This window comes from Microcaecilia unicolor, chromosome 2, assembly GCF_901765095.1.
Source record: "Microcaecilia unicolor chromosome 2, aMicUni1.1, whole genome shotgun sequence".
Taxonomy (NCBI): Eukaryota; Metazoa; Chordata; class Amphibia; order Gymnophiona; family Siphonopidae; genus Microcaecilia; species Microcaecilia unicolor.
This window is the reverse complement of record NC_044032.1, coordinates 368,800,269-368,825,728: the sequence shown is the minus strand read 5'-3', so window position 1 is coordinate 368,825,728 and position 25,460 is coordinate 368,800,269. Positions and strand designations below refer to the sequence as shown.

General features: G+C 43.7%; 1 protein-coding gene across 1 annotated transcript; it reads left to right on the top strand.

Moving 5' to 3' along the window:
- The first annotated feature begins 1,576 nt into the window (after positions 1-1,576).
- Positions 1,577-22,403, top strand: NOA1 (nitric oxide associated 1). The gene is made up of 7 exons (XM_030194561.1): positions 1,577-2,732; positions 5,443-5,607; positions 9,758-9,972; positions 17,173-17,304; positions 18,510-18,626; positions 21,019-21,136; positions 21,700-22,403. Exons 1-7 carry the CDS (start codon positions 1,694-1,696, stop codon positions 21,942-21,944), a joined length of 2,031 nt encoding a protein of 676 aa, XP_030050421.1. The 5' UTR covers positions 1,577-1,693; the 3' UTR covers positions 21,945-22,403.
- The last annotated feature ends 3,057 nt before the right edge of the window (positions 22,404-25,460 follow it).

The following is a 25,460-nucleotide window of genomic DNA, read 5'->3' as shown; positions in this document are numbered from 1 at the left end:
ACCCCTCCCCATCAGGGAGCCGCGCATCAGCTGGGGAGTGCGGGAGCCACCGAAAACGTCATCCCAGGAGCCTCCAGGATAGGCGCCTAGTTAGACCTGAGGCGGAGCCCCGCTGTACCCTAACCAATCAGGAACTTTCACAGCATCACTTCGCTTCCCGGGCTCCGCATCCGGAAGAGAAGCCGGCCATTGAACACCGGCGCCATCTACGCCTCCATTGATGCGAACCCAATGGCCGGCGATCGGAAACAGCGTAGCCGTGATGGCCGGTATTCGGGCGCGGAAGCAAGATAGGCCGGCCAATGCCACGGGGATAGGCGGCCGACTCCGGAGCGTGTCCTCCGCGGGATCTGAGTCACCCCACTGAGGAGCACCACAGGTGAGGGACGCAACACTATAGCAGTCTAAGCAAAGTGTAAGTCTCCCTTGGTTTGTGAAAGTGCCAGATCATCCTGTTCAGAAATAATAGCCATAAGTATAGACAGTTATTCAAATATTATCACATGCATACACCAGAACAAGCATCCATACACACATTGCAAAAGTAAACAACTTCTACAGAGTACATCCAAAATTTAGGGTCCTGTTTACTAAGGTGCGCTAGTGTTTTTAACGTGCTAAAAATTAATGCATGCTAACGTTAGAGACACCCATATATTCCTATTCAATACACTATTCAATACATTACTGTGAAATAGTAGTAATAAAAAAAAGCAAGTGTATTTTTATAATATACCACTGCATTCCACAAAACAAAAAGGAGCAAGTTTCCACATGCCATCTTTTTCTTTTGATGTAGGCACAGGAAAAAAAATGTCAAATACTACTACTACTAATCGTTACTATAGTGCTATGCTCCCAGTTTCATCCCAATTAATTTTTTGTATTGTACTTATAAATAGTAAGTCTGCTTGTTAAGTACCTGATTCTCTTAACATGATGACTGTTTTGGTGGCCCTTTACTAGGTGAAAACATTTCTGCACCAGTACAGGGAGTCCCTATAACCAGCCCCTCCAAATGACACAAGGTTAAAGCACTGGTCTTGCAATTCAGAGGTGGCCAGTTCAAACCCCACTGCTGCTCCTTGTGATCTTGGGCAAGTCACTTAACCCATTGTCTCAGGTACAAACTTTGATTGGGAGCCCTCCTGGGACAGAGAAATATCCAGTGTACCTGAATGTAACTCACCATGAGCTACTACTGAAAAAGGTGTGAGCAAAATCTAAATAATAATGATTTAAAACATAGAACAAATTAATACTGTAACCAATGAAGCCAATACTTCCTCTTTGTATATCCATATGCTGCACAAGCCAGCACGTTTGAAAATATAAGTGAGATTAAATAAAAATGCTACCAACAATAAAGAACGACAACGAGGATACAGCAGTTCACATGTTTGCTTGCTTTATTTTGAGTGTACTAGATGATGGCTGCGCGGGGAAGAGGAAATATAGACTGACCTAAGTGGCTTCAACTTGTTGACGTCATCCGGTCTCCAGTTTTCTTCAACCTTGTTGGTGGACTGGAAATAATGCAACCGGAAGCGGAACCTACCTCAGCCGTTCGGCTACAGCACGTGGTTTTACTTTGAGCGGGTAGGATGCAGCTGCTAGTGGATTAGTTAGAATTCAGGAGGTTTCGCGCTCCTCGTCAACGTTAAACCGGTCCTCGGTGGTCGCCCCGCGCGACATGTTCCTGGTGCGCCTCCGCCCCGCGCTCCGGCACTGTCCTCGGCTGAGGCTCTGTGGCTATTTCTCCACGGGCGCCGCGGCGGGACAGTCGAGGGAGGACGAGGAGCGGCGGCAGCGGCGGGGGTCGACGGCCTTCGTTCAGGGGCTCGGGGAACACTACACGGCGGTGGAGCCTGGGGCTCGGGAGCACTTCGTCTTTCAGGAGTTCGTCCCCGAGGACGCAGAGCAGGAAGAGGCGGCGGCCTTCGAGCGGCTGCTGCAGGAGGAGCGTCTCCAGCGAGAGAAGACAACGGCGGGGAGGCGTAGCACCCGGGCGGACGTTTGTGGCAAAGGACGGGATGGTAGCCTCATCGACGGGGTGCAGCTGCCGCCGCCGGGGGAAGAGGATGCGACGCTAGTGCTGGGGGAGCGGTGCCCAGGCTGCGGGGCCGTGCTGCAATGCTTGGACCCCGCTGAGCCGGGTTTCGTGCCCCGGGAGCGCGTCGGAGGCGTGTGTCAGCGTTGCTTTCTGCTGCAGCATTACCAGCGAGCTCTGCGTCTGCAGCTTCCCCCGGACAGGTTCCGCCAAGTGCTGCGCTCGCTGCGCTCCCGTCCCTCGCCCGCCCTGGTCCTGCTCATGATCGACCTGCTGGATCTGCCCGGTTCTCTGTTCCTGCCCGACCTGCCGGAGCTGCTCTCGCTGGGGGGCAGCGATCGCCGCCCCCGGGCCCTCTTCTTGCTGGGTAACAAAGTGGACTTGCTCCCCGCGGACCGGCCTGGCCACTTGCGGCGCTTGCGGGAGCGCTTGCTGGAGCTGAGCCAGGCCGCCGGCCTCCCCAAGCCCGAGGACGCGCTCTTGATCAGCGCCAAGACCGGCTACGGGGTGGAGGGGCTCATCTCCCGCTTGCAGCGCTCCTGGAGGTACAAGGGGGACGTGTACCTGATGGGAGCCACCAACTGCGGCAAGTCCACGCTCTTCAACACCCTGTTGCTGTCCGACTACTGCAAGTCCAAGGCCCCAGAGGTCATCGACAGAGCCACTATCTCCCCCTGGCCCGGTGAGTATAAATATTCTGTATTTGAAAGCATCTACTACTACTACAGTATATGTTATTGACTTCACAAGGAAAAAAAAAGTAAAAGATATTTTGTTTTAAAAAGTTGGAAGACTTAAAACAAATCGGAGAAAGGTTTTCTTCACCCAACGCATAATTAAACTCTGGAATTCGTTGCCCGAGAACGTGGTGAAGGCGATTAGCTTAGCAGAATTTAAAAAGGGGTTAGACGGTTTCCTAAAGGACAAGTCCATAAACCACTACTAAATGGACTTGGGAAAAATCCACAATTCCAAGAATAACATGTATAGAATGTTTGTACGTTTGGGAAGCTTGCCAGGTGCCCTTGGCCTGGATTGGCCGCTGTCCTGGACAGGATGCTGGGCTCCATGGACCTTTGGTCTTTTCCCAGTGTGGCATTACTTATGGTGGAGTTCAGCACATACTACCTAGCTCTGATTTTAGCCACGTGACTCCTTACTGTCTGCCTGATTTTAGGATGTTGCACAACATATAGGTTTGCCTTTTGGGCTGTTACAGGGATGTTTGGCTCCCTATGCTAGGATTTCTCAAGCTTTGTAATTTTGTGGCACAGTTGTGAGTTGGTTAAATCCTTGTGATACACACCAAATCAATGCATGTGTGTGCACAATTAATTCTGTTGGCTTCATAAGGAGCCAGTGGCTCTGTAAGATTGCATCTGCCAGATTTACTCAGTCACCCTTATCCTGCTGCCTCCACTGCCTCCTTGGCCAATTACTGTTCTACCCCGTTTAAAACAAATAGGAAGACATATTTTTTTCATTTGATGACTAATTAGCTCTGGAATTAATTGCTGGAGGAAGTGGTAATAGCAGTTAGAGTATTTGGGTTTAAAAACGACTTGGACAAGTTCCTAGAGGAAAAGTCCATAGTCTGCTATTGAGATAGACATGGGGAAGCTATTGCTTGCCCTGGGATTTGGTAGCATATGTTTGTACTAATTGGGATTCTGTCCCTTGTGAGCTGGATTGGCCGCTGCTGGAAGCAGGGTACTGGGCTAGATGGACCACTGGTCTGACCAGTATGGCTATCCTTATGTTCTTATCAGAATGTTTCTTTCCTTTTACATTTAATTAGATCTGAAGTTTTTGCCCAATCCTCCCTGCAGGGGGTTGAAGAACTGCTCCATATATACCATGTTTCGTTCTTTAATTTAATTTCATGATCTTTTGGCTTGTGTTCTGACATTTTGTGACCAGCACTATGTGCTTGAGATTAGAAAGTTGCATGAGGACAGAAATCTAACCCATCCCAGCCCCTGCAGCACCACAGTCATCTTGCTGCCCCCCCCCCCAAAAAAAACAAAACGAGTTCTGCATGAAATATTTATTTTTATTATTTTGACTAATGAAAACTACTTGTCCCTGAAACCTACTCAAAATAGAATACTCCATTTATACAAAATAAATTAGGTGAAGATGTGATTCCATGTGCCCCAATGAAAGGAGAGTTTAATTTTACTTCCAGTCTTTATAAAATCAGTCTTCCCAAGGCAGATTACAACAACAGTTAATGTGAACCCATCAATAAACAGAATATCCTCACTGAAATTTGGCCATGCATTACTGTATTGTATAGTACAGTGTAGAAAAATGAGCACAAAATGCAACTTTTATTAGTGCTGTTTCTACCAGCTACAATCATTTTTGAAACTGTTTTAGTGATATTCATTTTTGTTCATGATATTTATATCTACATATGGGAAGCTTTCAAATAAATTAAAAAAGCTGTCAAGTCCCTTGTTTCTAATCATCTTTTGCTATTGTTTTCAATAGCATTTGCTATTGTTTTGGATGAACCAGGGTGGCAGCAATCTCCGCCTACTAGCTTCAACACATATAATGGGCTAGATAGCCTTGTACCGTCTCTTGTCCCCAATAACCTTCTTGCCCCTTACCAATCTTTTTTCCCTTCTCCCTGACCTGCACACACACTTTTATTAGCCCCCTATCTCCCACCCACTTACAAGGCTGCATCCACCCTCCTCCCAGCCCTTGGTGCTCTCCCCACACATACCTCAAAGCACCCTGGTGGTCTAGTGGCTGCTTTGGGGCAGGAAAGATCCCCACTCTTTCCTGCTCGCTGCTGCTTGTTTAAAATGGCTGCCAAGACTTCAAGAAGTGGCCTCGCAAGACTACTGCTGAAGACCATTTTAAACAAGTAGCAGCGAGAGGATCAGTGGCAACAGGCAGGAGTGGGTATCTTTCTTGCCCTGAAGCAAGCCAGTAGACCACCAGGGTGCTTTTAGGTACGTGCAGGGAGGGCACCCTATGGCTCAGGGGTGGGAAAGGAAAGCTCAGTTCAATTGTATGGTTCCATGGGAAACCCACAGGACCTGGTCCATCCCCACAGGATTCCTGCTATCCCTGTTCCCGTGCAGCTCTATACTTGAGATAAGATCACATTACTCTATGAAATAATTTTGCAGCTAGCTATAAATAAAATGTGTTCTTTATATGCACAGCTGCAACTTTTGTAATATTTGTTTTTTTAGTTTCACTACCTACTATTTCATATAAATTATAGACCCTTTTTGTATCCTTCAGCCTATTATAAATACAGGGAATGTCAACTCAAACTCCTTTTATATGTGATTAATTATATGTGCCAACATTTGTAGATATGCATGCTATCAGCTTACGTACCTTTGTGCTTTTTTTTCCCCTGTCAGGTACCACTTTAAACCTTCTAAAGTTTCCCATTATTAACCCCACACCATATAGAATGTTTAGGAGAGACAAAAGATTAAAAGAAGATGAAGCTAAATTCGAAGAAGACCTAAGTGAAGAAGAGAAAAAACATCTAAATCAACTCAAAAAGCAAGGATACTTGATAGGTAAGTATTCCTTGACTACGGTCCTGTTATATTCAAATGGTGCACTTCAAGATCAAGTACCTGATATGCTTGACGGCAGCATGTTAAAAAAAAAAAAAAAAATCACAATGTCTGGTGCATCTCTTCCAGTGATACATGCAGTGTACTGTTTCCAAATAGGCCATTCCCCTGCAAAGTCATCAAGGTTTGTGTGCCTGTTTATACAGATTGTTGCTGCTTTAGATGCATTGACATACAAGCTGAGGCTTTCTCTTTTCTATATATGCCTGAGTTAGAACTGAAAACAGATGAGGTTACCAGAGCAATTAAATTGTATCCCAATTACAACTTTCTTGATGGGGGGAGGTCTGTCAGATATGCTGTGTGGTTGGATTAGTAAAAGTTGGATAATCAAGACTATATGTACATTAAAAACCAAAAATACCATAATAAAGGAAAGTTTCTGTAAAAGAAAGCACCTACCAAACTTTCTTAATCCTGTATTTTTATCCTTCTTTTCGAAACAATGTTAGCTATCTTTACCTAGATTTCTCTCTTGAATGATTTGGTAGTCGAATTAGCCTCAGGGAGAGCAGTACCGGAACAGTTATAGTCTGCTGACAGGCATCTACTGAGACAAGAGTACTCCTTCCATCTGAGGACCCCCCCCCCCCAGAGGATATAGAACTTGCCGTGCAGCAGAACGCGGCTGCGGGTGTGTTCCCTGCCCCTTTGGAGCCAGTGAGGAGCCGATTCTTTGTTTGCTAAATTATGGTTAAACGGAAGAGTAAGATTGCCAGGACTTTGGCAAAGTAGGATTGTTTGGAGGTTCGGGTCCTATGGACCAACATGTAACTCTGTTGCACCAATCTGTTTCTTCTATTTCAAGTCCTCTGCCTCATTTGGAAGCCTCATTATCTTTGGGCGATCAAACCTTGCCCTCTCAACCTGCTATGAAATTGGAAGGTGCTAATTCCCTGCAACTTGAGGACTTTTTAGTCATTGATGACGGTATGGATTTTAATGGGTTCCCCCCCCCCCCCCCCCCCCCATTCTTTGAGTACTGGTGGAACACTTCCAGCCCCATTTGAATTGAAGATCCCAGGTGTGTCTGCATGTTCTTCAGTGCCTTTGGAGTCTGAGGTGCCCCTTAAAGATCTTTGGACAGTTGACTCAAATGGACAAATCTTTACAGGCTAATCTTGTTCAGTGGAGGTGTCTGCTAAGTTGACTGATCAGGATACTAAATTGACAGTAGTAAATGAGCGATTAAATAAGATAGAAAGTCAGTGTTCATTGATCCAATCAGCTGCTATTTCCAATGTTAAAGACAATTTATCCTTTCATTTGTAGCTTAAGCTTGAAAATATGTCTGGGTCCTCTAATTTGAGGCTGTTGAATTTTTCTGTTACTCATTATTTATCTCCCTGTGAGCTTTTTATAATGTATTTAAAGAATGTATTGCAGTTTGCTATGTGGGAGAAAGTAATGATTCTTAATGCCTAATATATACCTAAGAGCTCCAAAGAGGAAAAAGGGAAGGGTGCTTTAACCCCCTTAATTCTCCAGATAGTTTAGATCTCTCTCAGTTTTTGGAATCTCAGGATATAATTAAAAAGAGGGCTACTTTAATTGTTGCGTTGTAATCAGAATTTATACAATAATCTGCGTCCCTGGCCGGCTGGGTTCATAACAGTATGCAAACGAGCTACTATGTAATTGGCTCGCCTCCAGCCTTCCTTTCCCTCTGTGTTCCACCCTCCTTTGATGTAATTTCCTCTTTCTTCAAGGGCGGGACACTGAGAGGGAAGGAAGGGGGAAGACTAGAGGCGAGCCGAGCCTGCCGCTGCTGTGACTTGAGGTAAAATAAGAGTTTTTAAGGCAGAAAGGAAAGGAAGGCTGTTGTGGGAGAAGAGGGTAGGCAGGTGAGGTCTGGGGTTGAACTGGAACTCAGGTGCTTAAAGGGGGCAGGTGGGGACTAGGGCGAATCGCTGGACATGGAGGGGAGGTCACAGGAGAATCACTGAACATGGAGGGGAGAGAGGAGAATTGCTGGATATGGATGGAGGAGAAGGCAGGGAAGAGAAATTTAAGACATAATAGCGATTACACGATAACCTTACTAGAGCCTGTTTCATTTTTCGCGAAATGGGCTTTTTTGCTTGTCATTTAAAATGGAAATATTTTAAAGCTTTGGTTCCTAAAAAAAAACCTTCGTTTTTGTGGGCAGATAATTTGTATGTTTCCAGATGTTGCTAGATCAAAGTTTTGTCAATTGGTGGGACATTTATCTTTAAATTTCCTTGTAAATGTTTGATCAATGTGTATTTTTTTTTATGCCATGCAGTTGGAAACTTTTTTTGCGGCATAAGGAAGTAGTAAGCAAAAGTATTTTTTAATTTTGGAAGAGTATGATTTATTGGGATTTATCAACCACCTTTATGAAGAGATTTATCCAGGGCGGTGTACAGCTGGTACAGTTTAACATAAAACAGCATAACAATAGTAAAATAACCAAGAATAAATATAATAAATGAGGTAAATTGGAAACAGTAAATTGAAACATAATAGAACTACTGTAAAACAGTATCAAAAATATACACATTTAACAGCACTGGATTTCAATTACCAGAGGTGTAATACAAGGTTAACATAATACTAATAATACACCTAATAAGCATGCATTAGAGCATTCAACTAACATAGATATGATGCTAAAGAGTTTCTACAATACAGCTTACCATATAGCTGAGGGACCAAGAGCAGATATATGCATGGTACAGAGTCAGTTGGGATAATTTGATGGTTAGCTAAACTCAAGTCAAGTTCGATGTATAGTTAAGCAAGAAATAAGGAACTGAACTAAGTTACAATCGGGCTCATTTTTAAAGCATTTAGACTTACAAAACTGTGGGTAGATCTGTTTCAATGGGTATGAGTAGTTGCACATCAGTTTAAGAGGGTTCTTGAAATATTATATTGTGTCTGTTGGTTAGAGATGATTAGATTTAATTGTATTCTATTGAAAGGTTTTCTTTTTAGTTCAGGCTGCTTTCCATGATGTAGACTTGATACCTACTTTTTTGTTTTGAATTATGTATCTTTTTTATATATATAAATTTTCCTTATGAAATAGTCTTGTATTCAGTTGTAATGTAAAGATTTGTAATTCAATTTAAGAAATGAATTTGCCTCAGTAGTGAGCAAGGGTAGTACACATTTATTTCGAGTTTTGTATCTGGAAAGCTTATGAGCTGCTCATTATAAGTAAAAAGAACCAATAGTTCAGCATCTCCTAGAAATTCTGACAAGTGCCCAAGCCTTTTCTTTATTTTTTTACTATTAACTTTGAAATTGAATTATTTCCTTATTTTCATGGAAAAGATTTCCCTTTTATATATTTATGGTATTATGCTATCACATAGGTGCCTGTAATAAAATGAAACTCTTCATGTCAGGACTGGAGTATTCATCATACCCGGTATGTCCAGTTATCCTGTTCACACAGCTAAGGATGTTTCTCAGCTGCCTCCCACAAAGCATGTAGCACCTAGTATTATGTAACTATAATTTGGATTATTCTTCCCAAAATGCATAACTTTGCACTCGTCCACATTAAATCCTTGCAGCACTCTACTATTCACTTTCCTCCAGTTAAATAACTGGACATTTAACCCTGCTCTCTTTTACATCTTTTAACTAGCTCCCAATCCATAATAGAACATTGCCTCCTGTCAAATGGCTTTTTGATTTTCTTAGGAGTCTCTCCTGAGAGATTTTGTCAAAAGCTTTCTATAAATCTAGGTTTTTCTAGCGGCCAGACCAGTCCAGAACAAGTGGGTTTGCCCATGCACCAGCGGTTGGAGACACACAAAGTAGTTCTGTGTGATTTGCCTTTGAAAGGCACAGTGCGTGCATACAATATTCAGTATTCTCTATCTCTAGCGGGTTGGTTGACAGTTCACCATTTGGCTCCAGAGCCAGTTGAACTGGGGGGGGGGGGGGGGGGGGGGGGGGGGGGGGGGGGGGGGGGGGAGTGGATCCATTCCCGGGCATATTTGGGTTTCTGCCAGGCACTTGTGACCTGGCTTGGCCACTGTTGGAAACAGGATAATGGGCTAGATGGGAAAGAAACAATGCTGTATTCTGAATTGCTCTCTCTTCTTTTTAGAAAGAGTTGGAAGAACTTTTCAGCGTGCTAAAAAAAATGTGGAAAAAGAGATTGAGTTTGATGCAGATTCGCTGTCCTTCAGTATGGAAGATGAAGGTGGTGATGTGTGCCGTGCTGAACCAGCTACAACTGAAGAACGAGTAGAATTTACTTACAATGAACTGAAAGATGCACATTGGTTTTATGATACACCGGGAATCGTGAAGGAAGATTGTGTAAGTTTTTTTTTAACTAGTTCTATGGTGATAATTATTTAACAATAACATTCTATGGTAGAATGCAGTTTGGTAACACCTCTTGGTTGTAAGTAAAAGAAATTGAGAATTTTCAAGTAAGCTGCTGAACTTAGAAGGGTAATTTGATGTTTATATGGCTTGTTTCATCTCTCCATGCTGGAAACACGTCACTTAGGGCCCGATGCTCAGAAGAAAATGTGAGTGCTAGAGGCCATAGCACTGGACTAGCGCCCACATTTGCTCCCGCTGAATGCTCAGAAATAGCGAGCGCATGAAATAAAAAGCTTGCCACCTCTGGGCACAATGAGCATGTAAATACATGCTAATGAGGGCCTCACACATTCCTCCAAAGTGCTCAACGGGCAGTGTGCCAAACAAGGGTGCTCCTCCCGTGTCAAGCCGTACACCAGCTTGAAGCTGGCATTAGGGTTCAATGAACCCCAGAACCCTCCCCCATCCCTGAAAATAAATGGTGGTTCAGTGGGACCTCTGGCTATACACCCCCTCCCCATTCTGAAGGCTAGTCCTGGTGGCCTAGTGGTGCCCCCCCCCCCCCCCCCCCCAAAAAAAAAAAAAAAACCCTCCTACCATGATGGAGGAAGGATGGAGTCCTAGTTCCTCCTCTTGTTGGGTGCACCATCAAAATGGTGGCACCCAGCAAGAGGACCGCATGCCCAGTTACAGTTCTCCTGCAGAACTGGAAAACAGCTCCCTTATGCTCAGCGTACAATGTCAGGGCTGAGCAGTAGGGAGCTGTGTTACAGTGCTGTTGTGGCAGTATTTTTCCGCCAATGAATGCCCTACAGCTAGATTCCAGTATGCTACACAGGGATGAATAGCTTTTAAATGTGATTAGGTCATCCCTCAAGAATAACTGAGTAGTCTGAAACACAGAGCATTAACGTTGATTTTGCTCAGAGTAAGACATTACATGCAGAGGTAGAACACCAACCCTAACTGTTGTCATGCTCTGACTACACCAGCTACTTTTGCCCTGTAGCTTTCTGAGTAACCATTTCCTAGATCATAGCCTGGCAAAAAGGTGTGAAGTACTAACTATCCATTGCTAGGCACTTAATAGCCACTGGTTGGGGGAAGATTGTCTGTCTTTTCTGTTCCAAGGCAGAGCAAAAGACATTCCTAATCATCCATGCTAGACCACTCCACACAAATGGGTTCTGGAGCCGGAGAAAAAAAGCTCAGAGCTGAATTTACTCCCCTTGTAGGAGGCTAGTGCTGCCTACTGCTTTTCAGTATTTCTTTGTCTTCAGCATATAGTGCAGATGTGTGAGCTGATATAGCTGGATTGCTAGGCCCCCAGAGTGGTGACATCCAGGCCATCCTCCCCTGGCACAGTTTTTGGACTGATTCTCCTGGTAGAGTAGGTACGAGTAAGTGTGCTTCCAAGTCTTTGTTACTTCTGGTAGAGGTATATGTGTACCTTTAGCACTGCCATACGTTTCACCGCAATTAAAGCATCTTGAACTCTACCGCCATACCAGCTCGGGAGTAGAAATAAGGAAGCTTTCAAGGAACTCATATACCAATTTTTAGTTGATTATTGTCAACTTTTTAAGCAAAAGTTGAGCTTAAATGGTATAAAGAGAAATCTGAACATTCTAGGTATCCGTGGCGAAATGAGGTTTATAATTATAAAAAGGACATGAAATTGACTAGAAAGAATTACTACTCTGGACTGATTGGTAAGGACTGGTCTAATATGAAATAATTGTTGTTAAAACATGAACTTGCTTATTTTGTCATCGGGTATTCAGACTCCTGTATCAGAACAATCTCCTTCAGCTAATAAATTAGACAAATATTTTCAGGCAAATTATGCAAGCTTGGAGCTGGTTTTACTGATATTTAATTCTTAATTTGATTCCCCCCTCAAGGGAAGGGATTCTGGTTAATCGAATCTGGAATGAGTTTGACCCCATTCATCATTGAACTGACTTCTGTAATCTATTTCAGAAGTACATCTTTCTTATTATATGTTAAGATACTTGTCCATCTTATCTCATGAAATTGGCACCTCCATTGTTTCATGCTAAGTTAGTCTCTTGGATTGAGTCACAACTATTTTAAGTAATTTCTCTGAAAGATTGGGTGAAATAATTATAACACTAATATTAAAGGATTTAAAACAACCTAAGCATTTAATGTCCCACTATAGGCCAATGGCCTTAATTCCACTTTTTGCTAAATTAATGGAAGGTTTGGATTACAGACCCACAATTTTATCTTATCAAAATGGCCACACACCCCCATCCTCTTGGGTCCTCCTCCCTGGTGAACCACGACCTCCCGAAAGGGCTTACGACGCAACATATGCACATCTCTGGGTCTCAAATGCATTTCTTGTAAGCACGTCACATCCCACTTCAATCTATTCTATTCCGCTTCCCTTGGTTATTGAGCCCATTAACATTCCAAGAACCCACCAACAATGTCTCTCCCCTCCCCCCGTCCACCCCTTCCCGCATCCTCCCCTTTGCTGATCTCTGTGTGCTTGGATCAGCCATCCCTCGAGGAACAACCCCACTCCTCATGAGGCACAAACACTTATAGATCTATCCCCTGCCCCCCTCCAACACCTCTCTCACACATACCACCACTCTGTCATCTCTTCACTCCTATCAGGCTTCCTTCCTCTCCTCTCCCCCGGACTCACAAATTATAGACATGTCACCCATAATCACCGCCATCTTATCCGCTCCTTCTCCCCCCTTCACATTCATCCAACATGCTCCCACTACCCCCATTCTCTCCAGAGACCCGTATCCCTCCTCCCCTCTCCCCATCATGTCCCCTGCACGGGTCACCGCCTAAATCTTTTCTCTTATCTGCATACTGTCCTCAATTATTTACAGAATCTTCCACCAGTCCTCTTAAATCTTCTCTCTTCAAGAAGCATGCTTGTCAGACTTCTTTCCACGATCCACCACCAGCTGCCAAGCTGAATCCGCCCTAGGTTCCATGGCGGCAACTGGTTGCTTTGCCTGAGTTGGAACTCCACTACATCCCAAAGCACGCAAAGCTGATCATGCTTCATCCGGAGTCTTAACTTTGCGTGATTTCCTTTCCACCGTCAGCCACACTGCAAATGGGAAAAGCCACCTGTAGCGGATCCCCTTTGATCTCATAAATTCCGTAACTTCACGAAAAGATCTGCGTTTTTGCAAAGTAGACCCTGCCAAGTCCTGATACACTCCAATCTTAATTTTTCCACAGGATCTCTTTTTGCTGCCATGCTTTAATCAAGATCTTCTCTTTTGTGGGAAAATCCACAAAACAAACAATAATGTCCCTCGGATTGGAATCTCGTTGCGGTCCCGCAACTCGATGCGCTCTTTGTATGCGAAAGTCCGAAGATTGACCACCATCCTCTGAAGTCAATATATATCCACATAGCTCCCGAATCACTGATTCACAATTACTAAATATATCCAGGTCCGGAATTCCTTTAAACCTCAAATTATTGTGTGGCAACCTGTTTTCCAGGTCCTCTATGTGTTCCTTAAGAAGGAAAATCCCAGGCAGTTGTGCATGAATGTTCATGGCATTGTAGCCCACTATAAGCCTGTTCAATTCAGCTGTAACCCCAAAGGTGTAGGAGAAACTGGCTAAATAAACATGATTCCTTATTAAAACTAATGATGTATCCTATATAATAATTTGCACCTCCAACGTTCTATGTCTGGATGCCTGGGTTCGTAACACAATTCCCATTGGCGCATCAGAACGTGATGACGTCAGAGGGCGGATCAGTGAGAGGAAAGGGAAACCAGCACCAGCCACCAAAAGAACGTTGGAGGTGAGGATTCAATCGACAGAGAATGCCCCCCCCCCCCCCCCCCGAGTTCCATGCCCCCCTATCTCCGGAGTTCCAGAACCCCTCGCGCCTCCCTCCCTCTCTCAGTGGCCACCCTCTTCTCACAGTCCTGCCCCTTTCCCTCGCCTTCCTGCGTGCCGGCTGTAATTTAAAAGTTCTTACCTCGGTGTACGCCGGCAGCAGTGAAAGCACAGCAGGCACGGCGCTTCAGCCTGCCTTCCCTTCTGTCTCAGCTCTGCCTTTGGTCCCGCCGTTCCGAAAACAGGAAATGAGGGTGGGACCAGAGACACAGCTGAGACAGAAGGGAAGGCAGGCTGAAGTGCTGTGCCTGCTCGACTTAACACTGCTGCCGCTGGACCACAAGGAAACAACTTTTAAATTACAGCTGGCACGCAGGAAGGTGAGGGGCAGGCGCAGGACTGCAAGAAGAGGAAGGCCAATGCAGGTCGGCCTGCCACTGAGAGAGAGAGGGAGGCGCGGGGGTCTGGAACTCAGAAGACGGGGGCATGGAACTCGCAGGGGAGGGAAGGGGGGCATGGACCTCGGAAGGAAGGGGGGCCTGGAACTCGGAGGAGAGGGAAGGAGGGGGTAATGGAACTCGGAGCCCATAAGTGATAATGAGCGCTAAGTCAAACTGAGAATGGCCACGAGGCAGCAACTCGCGCCACAACTATACGTTCACGTTCCGAATACTGTGCCGCTCAAAATATATCGGCCAAGCGCCGATCTCACAAGACAACTCGCCGCTGACATCCCGATACAGCTGGCAGGGTTTACAAGACTATTGAACAGATGTCGACAGGCTGCAGTCATGTTCTGATATAGTTTCTCAGATTCTATCAACTGAAAAATAGGGCTCTCTCTCTCTCTCTCTCTCTCTCTCTCTCTCTCTCTCTCTCTCTCACACACACATACACTCTATCTCTCACACAAACTTTATTAAACATACACACTCTCACACTCTATGTGTCTCACTCTATACACACACACACACTCTCACACTTTCACAGACACACTCTATCTCTCACACTCTCTCTCTCTCTGATACACTATCTCTGTCACACACACACACACTCTCTCTGTCTCACACACTGTCTCTCTCTCTCTCACACACATACACCCACTCTTTCTCACACACACACACTCTGTCTCTCACTCATTCTCTCACACACACACTCTCACATACACACTCTCTCTCAAACATACACACTCCGAGGAAAAGCTTGCTAGTGCCCGTTTCATTTGTGTGAGAAACGGGCCTTTTTTACTAGTAGATTAAATTAGACTTCAATTACAGTAAGGTATAAAAGAAAAGGCTGCATGTAATATATGTAAACTGCTTTGACTGTACCACAGAAAGACAGTATATCAAATCCCATTACCATTGAAACTCTGAATACTTTATTGATTTTGTTGAAAATTGTTTCCAGTAAGTGGAAGGTATGCTTTGGGTGATAAAGCAACTGCCAAAAGAGCAGTAGTACAAAGATAAGAGACCTACCTGTGGAAAATAATCATAAAAATCACCCACAGCTTGAAATAGTAATAGTAATGCTGATCAGTATGGTTGTGCAGATTAGTTAAAACCACATGACTGATGGGACTGTGATACTTCTATCATATCTGAACCTGTGTAAGGCAGTATTCTCTCTAGAAAATTTTGCCATAAAGGAGTAGCCCCAAAATAAATAGCCAGGTGGGGGCTGGGGATTACTGCGCAGCATTATAACATTTTCTGTTAAGTTAGCCTGGTTGGGGGAACACTGTGTAAGTGGTTCCCTAACCTGGTCTTGGGGCACCCCAGCCAGTCAGGTTTTCAGGATACCCATAGTAAATATTCAAGAGAGGGATTTGCGTGCACTGTCTCCACTGCATGCAAATGTACCTCATGAATATTCATTGTGGATATACAACTTGACTGCCTGGGATTCCTCCAGGATCAGGTTTGGGATTCCTCCAGGATCAGGTTTGAGATTCCTCCAGGATCAGGTTTGAGAACAGATGCTGTAAGGTAATGAAAATTAAGCTATGATGGATTTTGTGGTGGTGCTAGTCAGCCCATTACAGACAAGTACAAAGACTTGCTCAGCAAATTTACTTAGTGGTTTGCACCAGCACACCTGGTGGAAAAAAAAAGGCTAAGGAAATGCCTTTCTTTTCTAAACTTGGAGGTGGAGAGTGTTGGGGAGGAAGGAATTTCGGGGGACTAAATGGCTTAGGAGATTGAAAGTTTCCCAGATAATTTCACCTCCAGATTTTTATGTTCAGATCAGCTTAGGTGAGTTAGGACCAAATGCCATTAGTATTTGAAACCTATTTGGCCTATATAAAATGAGCTTTCCCCTTTTGAGGAAATATTTTTATTTGTTTTGTATTTTTTTTTTTTTTTTTAAGATTATATTTCTTTATTTTTAGCAGGTATAAGAAAGGGGGTAAGAAAAAGTTTTCCCTTAACCCTCCATTGCCCCAGGTACAAAAACTTAGAGTGTGAGCACTCTAGGGACAGAGAGTATTTGCATATAATGTGTACAGCGCTGCATATGTCTGGTAGCACTATACAAATGATTATTATTAGTAGTAGTAGTAAACGTTGAACAGGCATGTGCACATAGTGCTAGACTTTAGTCTGCCTGCTGGAGGCTGACATGGGTTGCCCACTTAATACCATGCCATTAAGAGTCCCAGGGAAGATTTCCCTTCCAGTATAGATTACAGTGTTTCCCAAACTTTTATCCAATTGCTATACCACTTTAACACTTTTAAGAGCCCTGCTTACTGAGGTGTGCTACTGCATTAAACGCTAGAGACACCCACATATTTCTATGGGTGTCTCTAGCGTTAATGCGTGCTACTTTTTAGCACGCGCTAAAAACGCTAGCGAGCCTATAGCGTGGCTTGGTAAACAGGGTCCTAAATGTTCAAATGACCCAAGTGGTGATGAAAAGAAAACAGCAGACCCCCAAACTCCCTTCCCTTTTTTTTTTCCCTTTATCCACTTCCTTCTGCCCCACATTTTCTAAAGCATGAAGTCAGCAGCTACCACAGGACACTGCCTGTCAGTGTTGATTTACAATCCCCAGTTCTCTTCATGGGTTTCCCTCCCAGAATGATGAGGCAGCCTGTGGTTCACTGATTCTCAGACCCCATGCTGACTGCTAGGCTTAGGTCACAGTGGAGGCCCAGAGGGAGGGGGAGCAATCCTGCTTCTGTGCCCCCATCTGCAGCCCATAGTTTGAGAAGCTCTGCATTGTAGTACACAGGCTTTGTGTCATCAAGAGAAAGAAATGTAGTTTTTGATTTCAGTAGCTAAATGTTAACATTTGTGTCCTTAATTTGTTTTGCAGGTTCTGAATCTTTTGAATGAAAAAGAAGTAAAGATGGTCTTGCCTTTGCAGGCAATTATCCCAAGGACTTTTGTACTTAAGCCTGGAATGACTTTGTTTCTAGGTGCTTTAGGACGCATTGATTATGTACAGGTAAAGCAGAGTTTCAAGCAGCTGCACTGGAATGATTTACATATCATGAAGGAGCCATTATTTTTTCTTTCTGTAACTGCATGGTTTTCTTATTCTGCCTGAGTTTTTTGCTTGCACCCTTGAACTGACAAATAGTAAGGGCCTTCGAGCGACCGTTTTGGATGGGATCCCCAGAATAAGGAGCGTCCACCTATAAGATCAGGCAGCTGCTGTAAGTGGGTCCTCCTGCATTGCTGTGCTAATGCTGACCCACTTTTTTAATTTTGGTAATTACATAACCCAAAGAGAGTATCAGTGGAACATTGAATGTCATTGTTTACAGAGATTGGAAGAAGGTTATTCATATTCCATGCAGTGTATTTTTCAAGTTACAAATTACAGTATAAAGATCAGTTTAAAAAAAAATGTAGTCTAGATATGGCCACACACCTTACTGCCTAGGAATAATTTTCAGCATTAGCATCTATGGTTGAGCAACCTAAATCTAGTTGCTTAGCGTTTGGCTTTCTAGCTTTTATCATAGTTATCAGCTGAAAACCTAACTGGCTAAAGTCCCATGAAAATCAGCTTAGTTTACTGGCCAGAATTTTACTTAGGGGCCCTTTTACTAAGCCACATGCGCAAGTTTATTTGGAGTTACTGCCCGGCTACCATGTGGCCCGGGCGGTAATTTCGTTTTTTATGCACGTCCTCTACACACGCTGGAAAATAAAATTTTCCTGCGCGCAGCAGAAACCAGGCAGTAATTGTCATTCTGCACGCGTAGACGATTACCGCATGGTTACCATGTGAGACCTTACCGCTAAGTCAGTGGGTGGCAGTGAGGTCTCAGACCCAAAATGGCCACGCACCAATTTTTATTTTGCCGCATGCCCATTTAGGCAAAAATTTTAAAAAGGCCTTTTTTACAGGCGCGCTGAAAAATGGATCTGCACGTGACCAAAACACGCGCCTACGCTAGCACAACCCATTTTTCAGCACACCTTGGTAAAAGGACCCCTTAGGGCTTGCCTTTAAAAATTAAAAAAAAATAATAATTTCGTAGCGAGTAAGGAAAGTATTTTTCTTTAATGTCCAATTGATAGACACTTTCAGTGAAAACTCGTAGTTAAACTAGCAAACAGGAAAAAAGTGCAAAATTTTAGTGTGCCTGTAACAATCCTTTAAAAAGTAAGTATATGAAGTTCCTCTTTTACTTTTTCCAGGGAGAGAAGTCAGCCTGGTTTTCGGTTATTGCCTCTAACTCATTGCCAGTACATATTACCAGCTTGGAGAAAGCAGATGACGTCTATCAGAAGCATGCTGGAAACACCCTACTTGGTGTAAGATATATTAATTTCCTTCTTATAAAGTAGAGAGGTGTGGTAGCCGTGTTAGTCCACTCTTAAAGGTTATCAATAGAAATCAAACAAAATAAAACATGGAAAAGAAAATAAGATGATACCTTTTTTATTGGACATAACTTAATACATTTCTTGATTAGCTTTCGAAGGGCAACCTTTCGAAAGCTAATCAAGAAATGTATTAAGTTATGTCCAATAAAAAAGGTATCATCTTATTTTCTTTTCCATGTTTTATTTTGTTTGATTTCTACTTAAGTAATGCAGAGAAATAGGGTACCCATATTGGATAAATTAGGTTTATGACTGCAAAGTAATATTTTTATCATAAAATTGTGGATTTGAGTCCAAGAGCTCTGTACTAACGTTTTCAGCATGTGCACAAAATTAGCGCTCACTAACTGTGTAGGCACCCATAGGAATATTGTGGACACCTACAAAGCGCAAGCTAAAAGCACTAACATGCCTCTAGCACAGATTAGTAAACAGGGCCCTAATTTTGATTAGTTGTTGTTTCTTATATCCATTCCTGAGATAAAAGATTTAAAGTCTTGGATTTGATATGCCACCTTTCAATGGTACAACAAAAGCAGTTTACATTTTATTGTAGGCAGGTACTTTTCTCCTTCCCTGCTGGGCTCAGAACCTAATAAGGTTTTGTTCCTGGGGCAATGGAGGGTTAAGATATAGTAGAATTGGAAAAGGTGCAGCGAAGGGCGACCAAAATGATAGCGGGGATGGGACGACTTCCCTATGAAGAAAGACTAAGGAGGCTAGGGCTTTTCAGCTTGGAGAAGAGACGGCTGAGGGGAGACATGATAGAGGTATATAAAATAATGAGTGGAGTGGAACAGGTGGATGTGAAGCGTCTGTTCACGCTTTCCAAAAATACTAGGACTAAGGGGCATGTGATGAAACTACAGTGTAGTAAATTTAAAACAAATTGGAGAACATTTTTCTTCACTCAACGCATAATTAAACTCTGGAATTCGTTGCCAGAGAACGTGGTGAAGGCGGTTAGGTTAGCAAAGTTTAAAACGGGGTTGGACGGTTTCCTAAATGACAAGTCCATAAACCACTACTAAATGTACTTGGGAAAAATCCACAATTCCAGGAATAACATGTATAGAATGTTTGTACGTTTGGGAAGCTTGCCAGGTGCCCTTGGCCTGGATTGGCCGCTTTCGTGGACAGGATGCTGGGCTCGATGGACCCTTGGTCTTTCCCCACTGTGGCATTACTTATGTACTTATGCCCAGGGTCACATGGAGTCACAGTGGTAATTGAACCCAGGTTCCCAGCCCACTGTGTTAACCATTAGGCTGAAAATCTCCAGGTGCTGTCCCCTGTCAGGTTAGAGGGAGGCAGTTCAGCAGGTGAGTGCTGTACAGTCCTGTTATACTTTTGGAAAGAATAAACAAGCGATTCAGATCTGCCCGTTCACTCATTTTTTTAAATAGATTTGTCATACCCCTCAAAGCCATCTCTACAAGCTGAAGAGTCCTATCCTCTTTAGCCTTTTCTCAGAGGGGAGTTATTCCATCCTCTTTAACATTTTGATTGCCTTTCTTTACATTTTCTAATTCCACTATGTCATTTTTTGAGATGTGACCAGAGTTGCATACAGTATTCAAGGTACAGCCTCACTGTGGAGTGATAAAAAGGCATTATTATAATTTCTGTTTTATTTTCTATTCCTATCCTAATAATTCCTAACATTGTTTGCTTTCTTGGCCGCTGCTGCACACTGAGCAGAGGATTTCAATGTATCACCAACAATGACATCTAAATCCTTTTACTGGGTGGTGACTGTTAAAGTGGAACCCTTGCATCATGTAGCTATATTTGAGTTGCCCTTCCCTATATGCATCACTTTTCACTTCCTCACATTACATTTCATCTGCCATTTGGATGCCCAGATATGGATCCACTGTTCCATGTGGAGCAAATGTATTGCTTTTGCATTATGGCTTGGACCTGTTTACACCAAGGGCTATAAATGTTGCTTTGGCATCATCTGCAGGGATGTGCCCAAGGAATTGTAGGCAGGTTCAAGCATCAAACCTGTCTTTTTATATGCCAGTACACAGCATTGCAGCAGACCTATTAAACCTTACAAAATGGTTTGAACAGCATAATTCTGTTGCTAGTAGAAACTGTGAGATGCTTAAGTTTTACAACACAACATTGTTAAACAAAAAAATAAATAAGACCGTTACATTTGTGGCAAGATCTGACTTCGGGATGTCTTGGGATTTTGTTGTGCCTTTTTTAAATGAATATTATTTGGAACATATTGATTAAACAGTTTCCCTGTTGTTTATTTCAGTGCTTAATTTCACAGAATCCAATGTCTGTACCTTTGTGCTTTTAGGTTCCACTGGGTGGTGAAGAGCGGATGAAAGAGTTCCCTCCTCTTGTTCCCCAAGATATCACTCTGGAAGGAATTGGCACACTAGAAGCAGTGGCTGATATCAAACTTTCTACAGCTGGTAAATATGTATCCATCAATGACCAAACGTTCACTCTGTTGAAGAGATGATTGTAATGTGACTGCTGGGGTGTTAAAAAGTGATTTCCTAAAATACAGATGGAGGCAGAAGGATTGGAACTAGGAGGAGAGGGAGAGTGGCGATTAAGGGATTGGATCTGAAAAGCGGCAGATAAAGCAAGGATCCAGGGGTTAAGTGGAGTGGAGAACCATGTATGTGGAATGGGGCGCAAGACTTTTGGTGTATCATTAAAAATAATGTAACAAATGTTCTTATATTTAACAGTTTACTTGGTAAGGCTTTTGACTCAATTAATAGCTACTGACAAGTTATATTATTCAATGCTCACTCACTCAATGTGAGCGTACACAGTTACTAAATTATAGCTTAGTTTTCCTTACTTTGGGTCTTGGGAATTCATTGTGCAACCTCGGGACTTTACCGCTGGTTAAAGGAGCAAGCTGCTAGATCCTTCATCACACAAGTGGAAATACTTCTGGCTAATAAATAACTTTCTGAAAATGTGTGTTCTTTGACTTTTTTATGTTGTGATATTTACACAGGTTGGGTTGCTGTAACTGCTCATTCTGAAGATAAACTGTGTCTACGAGGATATACGCCTAAAGGGACCACTCTGATGATACATCAACCTCCTCTCTTGCCCTATATAGTCCACGTGAAAGGGGAGCGTATCAGGAAAACACCAGTTTATAAAACTAAAAGGCCACCATCTCTCGTGAACAATTTACAGTCGGGTGAATCCAAGCAGCGATTGAAAAAACGGAAATTTACTAAGCATGCAGCATAAAAGATCAGTGGAAACTTTGGAATGTACTTTTTACAGAGATCTGTACTTAAGACTGTGTGTGAATGAAGGGAGACTGCCTCTAGCAGTCTCATATGGTCTAAATACTGTTTAAAGACTGACAGTTCATTTTAGGCACTTTCTGGTTTATAAGAGACTGCCCGATGGCTGTGTACAGCCAACACAACAGGGATATAGTAGAAGCAGGTACTAACCATACAAACTGTAAGACCCCTGACCCTCCAGTCCTCAAAACTTATTTATTACTGCTATGAAAGTTTTCTTCTGTTGAAATGTATTTAGTTATTTATAAACTGCCTATCAAAAATTCTAAGCAGTGGTCAATACAGCATAAGAAATAAAGCTAAAACAGATTTCAAAACTTATAACTAATCAAAAAAATGCAGATGTTAAACAGTTATATAGAAACATGGTCACAATTGCATATTGTCATAGCACATCTTGGTTATACTAGAACTAAAATTTCAGGGGTGTTTCAAATATAAATACCAGAAATACACATAGTAACTTAAAAAATTATTCTCAGAGTACTAGCAGGCTGCTTGTTCTCACATGTGTCCGCGTCGGCCCAGGAAACTGAAATTTTTCGCAGCAAAAATAAAAAGTTTTGCCAGTGTCTTCTGGCGCGCACAACTTCCCGCCCGTTGCACGAGCATGTTCCCTCAGTTCTTTTTTTTTTTTTGTCCGGGACGAGGTGACAGGATTTTTCTGCTCTCCTCGTTTTTGGCCTGTTGCGAGGCCCAATTGACCAATGTTCATTGTTTTGAGTGAGCCTGGTTGCTAAGGATACCCCACGTGTGAGAACAAGCAGCCTGCTTGTCCTCCGAGAAAGCGAAGATACTTAACTTGTAGCAGGTATTCTCCAAGGACAGCAGCCTGATTGTTCTCACAAACCCGCCTACTTCCCCTTTGGAGTTGTTAGTTTATTTGTTTACTTTTTGATTTAACTGAGGGGACACGCTCGCGCGGTGGGCGGGAAGTTGTCCACGCATGTGCAGTTTGCGCTGCTCGTGCGCCAGAAGACTCTAGCAAAACTTTTTATTTTTGCTGGGAAAAATTTCCATTTCCTGGGCCGATGCGGACATCGACCCACATGTGAGAACAATCAGCCTGCTGTCCTTGGAGAATACAGGTAAGTATCTTCGCTTTACTGGTAATGCACTTATATAGAATATACAAAACTTTTATTCATATTACTATTAAACACTTTTTCACAGCATACTATCTCACACTATGGAGATGAAATGAGGTAATCTAACACACTAAAAATAGTGGCTAATACCTAAGTACTGTTCATGCCAAAATCCAAAAAATGAAATATCTTGAGTCAATGAAGGTCACACTGTTTGTACTTCCAAATTCAAGCTAGCTTAAACAAGCCAGAATCTTGCCATTTGTTCAAAAGCCGTGTAAAAGGCACCAGCTACAGAGGTTTGCTTTTGAACAAATGGCACCTAGGTAGTCAGATTTTCAGGATACCCACACAATGAATATGCAGGTGATAGATTTTTATAGAATGGAGGTATCTCTTGCATATTATTCTCGTTTAGAATAAGGTGACCTCCTCATCCTCCTTCCTGATCAAGAGTTTTCAGGGGACCCTTTCTTTTGGTTGCCTTGGGTGGGGTGTGCCAGCTCATCCATTGTTTCAGGTAGCAGACTGCCTTGAGCTGCCTCTGGGGATAAGTGCTCCCTGTAGAGAGTGGGGGGGAGGGAGAAGAGGAAAAGGTGCTGCCTGTGTATGGCTCCAGGAAAAAAAGTGCTGCCTGTTTGTTGGGGGGGTAGGGGGGTATTTTAAGGAGGGAGAAAAGGCTGTGATTTGGAGGAGAAAAAGGGAGAGTGCTGGTGTCAGGCCTGGGGAAGGGGGAGTGGGAAAGTGCATGCTCAATGCGTGTGAATGTGAGAGGGCATAATGAGAGAGAAGTTTCCCGTGGTGCTGACTCATTTCAGTAAAAACAAATTATATATATCATTGTTTTGATTGATACCCCTTCCCAGTATCCTACCCCTTTTCAATGCCTCTCATCCTCTCTCCAGTCTGCCAGGTCATTTACATTATGTTTCAGCCTTTCCCCACATCATCCCTTTTTCTTGCTCCTGGTATCCCACGTTTCACATCCTCATTCATTCTCCCAACTCATCAATATACCCCCACATAGCTAAAACTGCCAAGTATTCACAATCCCCTCAAATTCCCACTCCATCTCTCTGATCCATAATTCTCTGTTCCTCTCACCTTCACCTCCTAGCCCCATCCATCTTCTGTTCTGTTCCCCTCTACCCATACTCTCCAGTCCCATTCATCTCCTGATCTTTCCTCCCACACTCCCTAGACCCATCTACTCTATTCCCCTCCTCCAATACCCCCTAGCCCCATCTTCTGCTGTTCCCTCTCCCCTCTGTCCATACCTGCTAGCCCCATCCATCTTCTGCTACTTCCCTGTACTCCACCCCTCCCTGTCCTATCCATCTTCTGCTTCTTCCCTCTGCCCCCTATTCCTCCCAGTCTCATCCATCTTCTGCTCCTCTCCACCCAGTCCCTTCAATCTTTTTCTTTCCACTATCTACTATTTGACTTTTTTTCTTTCTCCATTCCATGTCCCTATCTGTCCTGTCCAGCACCTCCCCTCTGTGTCTCTGCTCTATTCCCATGTTCAGTATCTGCCCCCTGTGTCTATAGCCCCAATCTCACTTCTGCTCCTGCATTCTCACTCTAAGGCCAGCATCTCTCCCCTGCCCCTTCCCCCATGGTACTGCATCTCTCCCCCTTCACCTAACCCTCCCTGGATAAAGCATCTTCCAATCTGTCCCCTCCACGCATCCCACTTTATCTCCCCCCATCCCAGCATGTTTCTCTCTCCCCCACCCCATCTCTTACCTCCTCTTCCCCATGGTCTGGCATTTCTTTCCCTAACCCCTCTGATCTGACATTTTTTTCTCCCCACTTCCTTGTGAGGTCCAGTATCACTGTCCCTCTCTCCTTCCACTTCCACCCCTCCCATGAGGTCCACTGTCACTGAACCTCTGTCCACTGCCTCCCCCCCCCCCCCCCCCCCCCCCACACCCTGAGGTGAAATGTTACTCTTCCTCATCCCCTCCCCCACTTGGTGATGTCCAGTGTCACTGTCCCTCCTGCCACCCCATGCTGCTTTTAACTCCTAACCCTTATTCACTTGTTCAGAACCCTTATTTTATCATCCTCACCTTAATATTCCCTTATCTCTTGTTTGTCCTAATTAGATTGTAAGCTCTGTCAAGCAGGGACTGTCTCTTCATGTTCAAGTGTACAGCGCTGTGTGCGTCTAGTAGCGCTATAGAAATAAGTAGTAGTAGTATGAGGTCTAGTGGCAGTCTCTCTCCCTCCTCCTCCCCCCCCCCCCCCCCACTTGGTGAGGTCCAGTGTCACTGGCCCCTCCTGCCACCCCCCTGCCCTGAGGTCCAGTGTAAGTCTCCCCCCCCCCCCCCCAGTCTGCAATCATGTTCCAACCCCATCTGCAT

Coding starts and splice junctions, on each gene's coding strand:
- NOA1 (XM_030194561.1), top strand. CDS start 1,694: ATGTTCCTGGTGCGCCTCCGCCCCGCGCTCCGGCACTGTCCTCGGCTG. Junction 9,973..17,172: donor GAATCGTGAAGGAAGATTGT/GTAAGTTTTTTT, acceptor TTTGTTTTGCAG/GTTCTGAATCTTTTGAATGA. Junction 21,137..21,699: donor TATCAAACTTTCTACAGCTG/GTAAATATGTAT, acceptor ATATTTACACAG/GTTGGGTTGCTGTAACTGCT.